Here is a 9,857-nt window from a genome sequence, read left to right on the forward strand (position 1 = left end):
CTATCAGTCCAATAGGAAACAACACTATTCATTCTCTGGGAGCTGCCCCAGCCCTATTCTGGGCCACAGTCTACAACTTTCTTTTCCAGCTCACAACCTGCATGTACCTCAGGTCCCTGGAGACCCCAGCCCAGCTGAGGGACAGCAGTTTCCTGATTCCATGTGACAAGCAACTCCCCTCCCACCACTCCCCACTCCCTCCCAAGTACAGACACCCTTCCGTCCTGCTCCAGTTAAAGGGGTGACAAAGGTTCCTGAAGCATTCTGTCTGAGTCTAACGGTGGCTCTAGCCAGACACAGGGAAATGTGGCTGGCTGGCTGTTGGGTGATCCAGTTCTTTGGGAGCCAATGTTTGTACCCCTGGTATTTGCTGGTTTTCTCACTAAAATAAGCACTGAGAGGCAAGACCGTGTCCTCTGAGCTATTTGCCAAAGACTCCAGGCTGGAGGAAAAAGAACGGGGCTTGATAGAAGCGCAAGGTGGATCCAGCACCAACTCTGCCGTTTTCTAATCCTAGGTCCTGAGTGAACACTGACGGCTAGTTTACATCTCAGGTGTGTAGGGAGCGTGGAGGAGGCAAATCCTGTTTGGAGAAAGCCAGTGTCCAACACAGCACTTGGTAAACATCAGGCATGGGAATGCTGAGTGACAGGCACCACGGGCCACGCTGAGCCCCACTCGCTCATCTGGCTGGGGTCATCAGAGGGAGGCCCAACCCAGGATCTCCCATCCATGGGCTGGGGAGCAGCAACAGTCAGGAGCGAGGGCCCAGCCCACCTCCCCTAGGAGGCGGAGGGAAGCGGGCTGAGTGGTTGTCAGGCATGGTCCTCCCCATCTGCGACGTGGCGGTAGCCAGGAGGCTGGGCCTGCATCCGGAAGAGGACGGTGAGGAGCAGCACTATGAGGAGGAAGAGGATGGAGCCACATACAGCCAAGGCCACGATCACTTCTGGGCATGGGGGAGGCAAGAGAAAGGTCATGTCAGTGTTCCATCATATGCCAGGTACTGTTCTGACATATAGGAGATACACAGAGGTGGCCAAGACAGAGTCCCTGCTCTCATGGAGTTTACGTGCTAGGAGAGGGGATGTAATAAATAAGCAAATGGGCTGGTCACAGTGGCTCATGCCTGTAGTCCCAGCACTTTGGAAGGCTGAAACGGGCAGATCACCTGAGGTCAGGAGTTTGAGACCAGCCTGGCTATCATGGTGAAAACCCATCGTTACTAAATAAAGTTGGCCGGGCGCAGTGGCTCACACCTGTAATCCCAGCACTTGGGGAGGCCGAGGTGAGCAGACCACCTGAGGTCAGCAGTTCAAGACCAGCCTGGCCAACATGGTGAAATGCCATCTCTACTAAAAATACAAAAAATTAGCCGGGCGTAGTGATGCGCGTGTGTAATCCCAGCTACTCAGGAGGCTAAGGCAGAGTAATTGCTTGAACCTGGGAGGCAGAGGTTGCAGTGAGCTGAGATCGTGCCATTGCACCCTAGCTTGGACAACAAGAGCGAAACTCCATCTCAAAAAAATAAAAAATACATAAAAGCTGGGCGTGGTGGTACACGCCTGTAGTCCCAGGTACTCAGGAGGATGAGGCGGGAGAATTGCTTGAACCTGGGAGGCGGAGGCTGCGGTGAACCGAGATCACACCACTGCACTCCAGCCTGGGCGACAGAATGAGACACTGTCTCAAAAAAAGAAAAAGTTAGGAGTGACAGGTCAGTGATGAATGTGATACAGAGAGACAAAGCAAAGTAGGTCAGCAGGGAAGGCATCGTTGAGGAAGTGAGAAGTTTAACAGAGACCTGGAGTCAATGAGTGACATACAATGATCTGAGAAGAGTGTCATGGGGCAGAGGACAGGAAGGAAGGGCAAAAGGCCCAAATGTGGGGATAAGCCTGGCATGGGCTAGGATCATCAGGAAAGTCAGTCTCACCAGAGCAGAGTAAGCAAAGGGCGTGTAGGAGATGGGGCAGGAGACCAGATGGAGTAGGGCCTGGAAGGCCATGGTGAAGAACTTGGATTTTATTCTACATGTGATGGGAAGCCATTGGAAAATTCTGAGAGGACAGTAGTGTGAACTGGTTTAAGAGTTAACTCAGTTGGCCACAGTGGCTCATGCCTGTAATCCCAGCACTTTGGGAGACTAAGGTGGGCGGATCACCTGAGGTCCGGAGTTTGAAACCAGCCTGACCAACATGGAGAAACCTCGTCTCTACTGAAAAGACAAAATCAGCTGGGCGTGGTGATGCATGCCTGTCATCCCAGGTACTCAGGAGGCTGAGGCAGGAGAATCGCTTGAACCCGGGAGGCGGAGGTTGCAGTGAGCCGAGATTGCGCCATTGCACTCCAGCCTGGGTGACAAGAGCAAAACTCCGTCTCAAAAAAATAAAAAAAGTTAACTCTGCTGTGCTGAAAGACTGGTAGGGACAAGAATAGAACCAGAAAGAACTAGGAAACTTCAGTCGGTCGGCAAAAGCTGACAGTAGATTGGACTGTGGAGGCAAGAGCACGTATTAATATTTGAAAGGTTGAGCTGATCTGGCAGTGGGCTGGATGAGGGGTATGAGAAACGGTATGCAGAATGACTCCAAGGGCTATACTGTGCCACTAGGTGACTCGTGGCATTGACTGAAACAAGGAAGCCTGGAAAAAAAGCAGCTTTGGAAGGAAAAGCATCTGGTTTAAGACATTGCAACTTTGAGATGCCTTACTTAACGTGCACATAGAGACCTCAAGTCGGCAGCTGGATATGAATCTAGCTCAGAGAAGAGGTGGTGAATCTGTGAGTCAGGGCGTAAGGACAGAAGTGAGCATGGAGATGGGTATAAAGTCATAAGGCTGCAGATCACTTGGGGGTGTGCACAGATGGGGAAAGCGCCAGGGATGAGTCCTGGGTCATCCGTTCTTTAGTGAGGAAGGGACAACTAAAGTCAGGAGAAGCCAAGAAAGTGTTTCAGGAAGGGGTGGCCAATTATGTAATGCTGCTGAGAGGTGAGAGAAGCTAAGAATTGGTCACTGGCTTTGGTAAGAGGAGGTCACTGGTCACCAGACAAGTGTGGCTTCAGAGTAGTGGAAGGTGACACAAGACTGTCTAATGTGAGTTTAAGAGATCAGGCGGTGAGGAAGCAGAGCCAGAGTCTAGGCAGCTCTTTCGAGGATTCCATTCTGAGAGGGAAGAGGCTGGTGGCTGGGGAGGAGGTGGCTCTCAGAGGTCATGGATGGGCTTTTGGGAGGGAAGTGATCCAGTAGGGAAGCAGAGGCGTCAGAGCTCCTTGCAGAGGTGAGGAGAGAGAACCTGAGCGCGGGTGGAGAGGCCATCCTAAGCAGTGGCTTCCCCAGCAAGTAAGCTGGTGGAGCTGGTGGTGGAAGAACGAGCCGATTCTTTCCTGGCTCTTATTTTCTCGGTGATATAACTGAGACATCACGTGAGGGTGAGAAGTGGGGAGAAGGTATAAAGTGGTCTGGGATCGGGGAGGGAACTCCTAGCAAATGCAGTCAGATGACTGGGAGTGCGACAGCTCTTGAGATTTGAGGATGTGAACTGCAGGTTGGTCTGGGGCATGACTAGCAAGGAGTCTGGTGACAGCTCACCTGTGTCTGCAGGACCACTTGCCAGCTGGCACTCCTGCTGCCAGTCCTTGGGCACGACGGGCTCCGTGAGGTGAAGGAAGTCCTGCAGTGGGCAGCGGTGAGGGCAGCCAGGCAGGCTGAGCGGCCAGGGGGCCTTGTCACTCTCGTTCCGAAAGTACATCTCCACTGAGAAATTCCTAAGGGTCGACAGGAGGCAACATGGGAGCTGCCCAGCCTGCCTGTCATGGGGTCCTTGGGCTGCCCCGAGCCACCTCCTGAGGGCCCTTCTCCAGAGGACACTGCTAGCTCCACTCACCCAGAATCTTCCTGGTACAGTTCAAATATGTGGCAGGAGGCGTAGGGGGCTTGTTCGCCATTGTAGACGTCCAGTGCCATTTGCAGGGCAACCAGGGTAGTGTCGTGCTGCGGGGGAGAGGGGCTCCCCGTCAGCATTGTTCCCCACACCCGCAGGAACTGAACAGAGAAGAAATCCAGCTCCTTGCCTGACACAGCACGCTAGGGAGCGCAGGCACTCACCGCGGAGTAAACCAGCAGCTTGGGGAGCTGGGAGGTGGTCGCCATTAGGGTCAGGTTCTTCCTTATCTGAGCCAGCAGGACTCCTGAAGGAGAAAAGTCCCCGGTGTTGCCGGCTACAGCCACCCCTGCCTTCTAATTCCACCTATCTGTCCTCCTTTCACCCTCTGCCAGGCCTGGGCCTCATCCCCTACACGGAGAACTCTTTAGTGTCATAGGGACCGTGTAAGAACTCTGTGGCACCCCTCCTCTCTAAGAACTGTCAAATGTATAGAAGGAAGCAAGACAAAACAAGGTATTTGCCTATATTTCAACACGGATGTAGAAACCTGCCTGTGTTTACAGAAGCACTTCAGTTTGAAACAAATGTAAACGTAAGATTGCTTCAGAGTACACAGTGGGTGGATCCGTGCCCGGGTAACTACCATATGCTCTGAAAACTGAGATGTCAAAAAGGTGTGACAGCCGGCAAGCCTTTAGGTGCTCAAATGAGGAAGCTGGCATGTGTATTACTCTCAGCCTTCTCAAAATGGCCCCCACTGGTTCTCTTGGGGCAGCTATTCATTTAGGAGAGGGAGGGTCTTCTGATGTGGGCGAAACTTAAGAACATGAATGGCAGGGCTGGGCGTGATGGCTCACGTGTGTAATCCCAGCACTTTGGAAGGCTAAGGCGGGCAGATCACCAGAGGTCAGGAGTTTGAGACCAGCCTGGCCAACATAGTGAAAGCCTGGCCAACATAGTGAAACCCTGTCTCTACTAAAAATACAAAAAGTAGCTGGGCGTGGTGGCAGGCACCTGTAGTCCCAGCTACTTAGGAGGCTGAGGCAGGATAATCACTTGAACCTGGGAGGTGGAGGTTGTAATGAGCCAAGATCGTGCCACTGTACTACAGCCTAGGTGACGGAGCGAGACTCTGTCTCAAAATAAATAGGCTGGGTACGGCGGCTCATGCCTGTAATCCCAGCACTTTGGGAGGCCGAGGTGGGTGGATCACCTGAGGTCAGGAGTTCGAGACCAGCCTGGCCAACATGGTGAAACCCCATTTCTACTAAAAATACAAAAATTATCCAGGCATGGTGGCATGTGCCTGTAATCCTAGCTGCTCAGAAGGCTGAGGTAGGAGAATCGCTTGGACCCAGGAGGCAGAGGTTGTAGTGAGCCAAGATCGAGCCATTGCACTCCAGCCTGGGTGACAAAAGGGAAACTCCGTCCCCCCGAAAAATAAATAAATAAACAATTTCTTTTAAAAAGAATAGGATGGCAGAAAAGGAAGAGAGCTGGGGAAATTTGGTGACTAGCGGCATGAGGAGGGGAATTTGGTTCTGAAAGAGCAGGGAGTGTTTCAGTAGACAGGGAAGTGTGTAAGAAGCCCCCACAGCAGATTTTTAACGCCTTAGGGTCCTGAGGAGTGGAGTGACATGCTGTCTTTGTCACTCACCCCCCTGAAGCCGGGCCTTCTCCGCCTGCTGGTAGATTCCGAAGAGGAAGCGGAAGCTGAAGTCCTTTAGCCGGCTGAGACGCTGCATGGTTTGGGGTGAGGCCCAGGGCGGCAGGTGCAGCCCGTGCGTTTGCTGTATATCGCAGCGGGCAGGTTAGCGCCCCAGGCCTAGGCCAGCCTCTCCAGGGGGCAGCTCTCTTCCCCAGTGGGAAGGTGCCTGTGTGTGTGAGGGAGGGAGAGGAGACAGAGGCAGAGGGGCTGGAACTAGGAGACATGGCAGACGGTGTGGATGCTGCAGGGCACAGGAAAGGAAGCTCAGGCACAAAAAGTGAGACTCAGCAGAAAGGAGCTTTGGGTGGAGAGCAGCAGGGACTGCTGACAATTAATAAACCATTTCCCACTCTGAGGATCTCTGTCACCCGTGAGGGAAGTTCCCGTGTTTCACAAGCACAACCTCCCTGGACCTCCCCAGGGGCGTGACGGTATCAGGCACTGTGTTCTACCGTCCTGGTGACCTGGGCCTGCTGAGGGGAAAAAGAGTGATCACAGTGGGCACTCTAGTGGGCTCACCTCACAGAAGAGTGTGTCATAGACATTCCAGACAGTCTCCAGTGTCAGGTCTGTAAGCCCTGTCTCGTTGGCCACCATGTCCAGAAATTGCTATGAAAAATGGATCAGGATCTCAGTGCTTTTGTGGGGAAAAGACAGTGTGGCGACCTCCACCTCTGCCCCTACTCACTGCATTCCGAGAACTCTCGTTCTGATATTCTGGTGTCTTCCGGGTCTCATTCTGCAGCTGCTCATAACGGGGACATGGGCCCAACGGGAACTTCAGCAGCTGTAGAGCGAAGCGGGGAAACAGGCAGTGGGAAAAGGAGCCTGGCATCAGCAGGCACACGGCCACAGCTGTCCCCTCACCATCCCAGGGAAGGGCTGGCCACTCTCACCCTGTCCTCAGTGATGGGCACAGTGTGCACAGGGATAGGCTGCCACGAGATGTTCGGGTTGAAGCGCTGCATCCCGTTGGGAGGGAAGAGTCCAGCCAGGTTGGCCTCAGCACTCATGAGAGTCCGGTCAAAGTCTGTGCTTCGCACATAAACCTGCAGAGATAGCAACACAAGTCGTGTGTGTGTGTGTGTGCGCGTGTGTGTGCGTGCGCGCGCGTGTGGTGGGGAAGTTTTGGTCACCCTGGAGTCGTGTGTGTGTGTGTGCGCCTGCGCACGTGCGTGTGTGGTGGGGAAGTTGTGGTCACCCTGAAGTGGAGCCGTGTGTGTGTGTGTGTTGTGTGTGTGTGTGTGTGTGTGTGTGTGGTGGGAAGTCCTGGTCACCCCAAAGTGGAGCCCCGGGGGAGAACCTGTTCTTGAGGGTCACCCAGCAAACTGTAAACCTACCATGCATCTGGCCCTCACCCCCTCTGGCCTCTGGCCTTCCCCATCCCCCAAACACTCCACTGGGGGTTGTCACCACTCTGTGAAGAACTCCTGTGGGAATGGCCTTAATTGAATACCCCTTTCTCCCAGTCAAAAGTGCTGAGTCAATCAGTAAGGCTCTCTGGTCTGTCTGGTTTCATAACAACACCTCTCTCCTTGTCTAGATCAGGGTCCTTGGGGCAGAAACTGGCTCCAGTGATGACCCTTAGAGACCAGGGAGAAAAAATAAGATAAAGGTCTGGGCCTGGTGTCTCACGCCTATAAACCCAGCACTTTGGGAGGCCAATGCAGGAGGATCGCTTCAGGCCAGGAGCTCAAGACCAGCCTGGGCAACATAGTGAGACCCTGTCAGCTACTTGGGAGGCTGAGGCAGGAGGATCACTTGAGCCTAGGAGTTTGAGGCTGCAGTGAGCTATGATTAAGTCACTGTGCTACAGTTTGGGTGACAGAGTGAGACCCCTTTAAAATATATGTATATATTTTGGGCCAGGCACAGTGGCTCACGCCTGTAATCCCAGCACTTTAGGAGGCCGAGGCGGGCAGATCAGCTGAGGTCAGGAGTTCGAGACCAGCCTGGCCAACATGGTTAAATCCTGTCTCTACTAAAAATACAAAAATTAGCTAGGCATGGTGGCATACACCTGTAATCCCAGCTACTCGGGAAGCTGAGACAGGAGAATCGCTTGAACCCAGGAGGCGGAGGTTGCAGTGAGCCAAGATCATGTCACTGCACTCCAGCCTGGGCAACACAGCAAGACTCCATCTCAAAATAAATAAATAAATAAATAAACAATATTTTGAAGAGCTTATTCAGAGATAGTGGCTCATGAAAAGGGAGGAGGAAACTGGGGAAGGACAAGCTCAGGACAGAGCTGGGCCTTAAGGGAACAATTAACAATATCTAGGGACTCTTGACACAGCTGAGGCTGACAGTGGTAACCAGAGGAATAGCTTCCCCCATCCCTGGGGTAGGGCAAGGACTCAAGGAGCAGGCACACTCGCCAGTCCTCCCTGATGTGCCCTAGGAACGTAGCGTGACCTGGCGTGGCAGACAGGGCTCGAAGACCTCATCTTGATCAAGGAAAGACAAGCCCTATCTACGTGCGTCTTCCCCGCTGTCTTTCATCTTGGCCCTGTCTGGTTTATCATCAGATACCCCCACAACATTCTAAGCTCCATGAAGACAGAGATCATATCTGTATGGTGCACCACTGAATGCAAAGTGCTAGCATAGTTCTTGGCCTTTAATGGGTACTCAATAAATGTCTTGGATGGAAAGCCTGTGATTTCAAAGAGTCAGAAAACACTTTGCCAGGCCCGTCTATAAGACTGAATTTGGATGCTTAATCAGGTTTGCCTCTTCCTAGCCAAGCAGGGGCAACTCAGCTCCTAGGGTTTTGTTCTAGACAGCTCTCAGATGCCTTTTCCTGTAGTTGTAACCAAAAATACAAGAAGGAGGCCAAAGTGCCCAGCCTCAGCCTTAGGCTCCCTGAGAGCAAAAGATGAGGGCAGCATACCCCATTCCCCTTGCCTCTGGAGCTCCCAAGCTTACCTCTTGCCGGTGATAAGAGGTGTTTAGGAAGCCATGATAGCGCTGCCGCAGGGCCTGGCCCAGCTCCCAGTGCTGTAGCATCCCCTCCTGTGGGCAAACCCAAAAGTTAAGAGGGTCTAGAGGGAAGGGGTGGCTCACAAGCCCCATGGGGTTTAGGCCCTGTTGCTTTCCAGGTTTACCCTTTGCTGGAGTCAATTAATCTGATCCCAGAAGTCTTTCATTAAGTGGCCAGTCATGCACGGCAATATCATGGGCACAGAGGTTAAGGTTATGAAATCTGGTCAAAGTCAGCACCCATATGGGAAAAGGCAGTTTAGTAAGGCCCCAAGTTCTGTAGCCTGCTCTAGACATCACTCATTCTACAGCTCATCCTGAGGAAAGGCTGGCTTCTGACCCACCTTGGTTAATTGACCAAACCCCTGGGGCCATTCTTCTTCCTGGTAGGGGTCCTTGGGATATGTCTTCACTGGTGAACGGTCTCCATGGCGGTACAGCTGAGGGAAGAAAATGGTTTGTCTATAGGTCAGAAGCATCTCGATAGGGACCCAGAGCCTACCTTTTGCCTCATGTTAGGGAAGGAAGTCTCATTCCCTTTGGGAAGCCTACTCGCTGCAAAAGACCCCAGTTAGGAGTCAGTCACTTCTTCCAGATTCCAGACACTCTAACTTGGCTAAGCAATGCCACTGGAGACCACAGGCAAAGCCAAGGTACAGGTGGTAAGGGAAAAGAGAAGTGAAAGCAACATATGTGGTGGGGACAACTGAGGAAAAAAGACAACCAAAGGCTTCTTTAGGGATGAGTCTTAACCATTCAACTACTTCCCTGTCTCAGGGCAGATTCACCCCGACCTATTCGGTCACTCTGACCCCCATAACCCAGGGCTCCACGTCAATCCTGAACCCAGCCTCCCAACTACACAGGCCAGTCGTCCTCTCCTAAACCAGCTGTTCCTTCCCAAGATCCCCGACCCCCACCAGCTGGCCTTTGCCCTTCTAGCTTCAGGGAACTCTTTGGTGACCCCATTTCTCATTACCAAGGTAACGAAGCGCAGACTCCGGGCCTGGGTGGGCGGCATCACCATCAGGTTCGCGCCGAGAAGGAGCTGGAGGAGAGCCGCACGGCTCCAGCCGGACCGCTTGCCCGCCATCACCGTTGTAATCTATGCAGCAAAGAAGCTGGAACCCGCTGGGTGGCACCTGCAAGCAGCCGCCCGGACGCACTCGTAAGGACACACGCCGGAAGTGCGCTCGCCGCCATCTTACTTAGGGACGAGCTGGGGTTGGGGGAGAAGGCGCAATCTCGGTGGGAATGCGTGCAGGAGGGTCGCGA

At 53.1% G+C, this 9,857-nt stretch overlaps 1 protein-coding gene across 1 annotated transcript; it reads right to left on the reverse strand.

The window, feature by feature from the left end:
* Window position 1: 1 nt before the first annotated feature.
* On the reverse strand, window positions 2-9,792 carry ACP2 (acid phosphatase 2, lysosomal). Its single transcript, XM_003909939.2, has 11 exons — window positions 9,562-9,792; window positions 8,927-9,022; window positions 8,529-8,615; window positions 6,494-6,646; window positions 6,286-6,384; window positions 6,117-6,206; window positions 5,547-5,679; window positions 4,111-4,193; window positions 3,890-3,996; window positions 3,595-3,770; window positions 2-949 (listed from the first exon to the last, which is right to left on the reverse strand). The coding sequence occupies exons 1-11, from the start codon at window positions 9,673-9,675 to the stop codon at window positions 816-818; spliced, it is 1,272 nt and encodes a 423-aa protein (XP_003909988.1). The 5' UTR covers window positions 9,676-9,792; the 3' UTR covers window positions 2-815.
* Between the last annotated feature and the right edge of the window lie 65 nt (window positions 9,793-9,857).

This window comes from Papio anubis, chromosome 12, assembly GCF_008728515.1.
Source record: "Papio anubis isolate 15944 chromosome 12, Panubis1.0, whole genome shotgun sequence".
NCBI classification, from domain to species: domain Eukaryota; kingdom Metazoa; phylum Chordata; class Mammalia; order Primates; family Cercopithecidae; genus Papio; species Papio anubis.

Bases quoted from the DNA above. Each gene is read 5' to 3' on its own strand.
- ACP2 (XM_003909939.2), bottom strand. From the start codon at position 9,675: ATGGCGGGCAAGCGGTCCGGCTGGAGCCGTGCGGCTCTCCTCCAGCTC. The intron at 9,023-9,561 runs GTAATGAGAAAT...TTCTTCCCTCAG, and splicing joins GTCTGCGCTTCGTTACCTTG to CTGTACCGCCATGGAGACCG. The intron at 3,997-4,110 runs GTGAGTGCCTGC...TCTCCCCCGCAG, and splicing joins AGCTGCTGGTTTACTCCGCG to CACGACACTACCCTGGTTGC.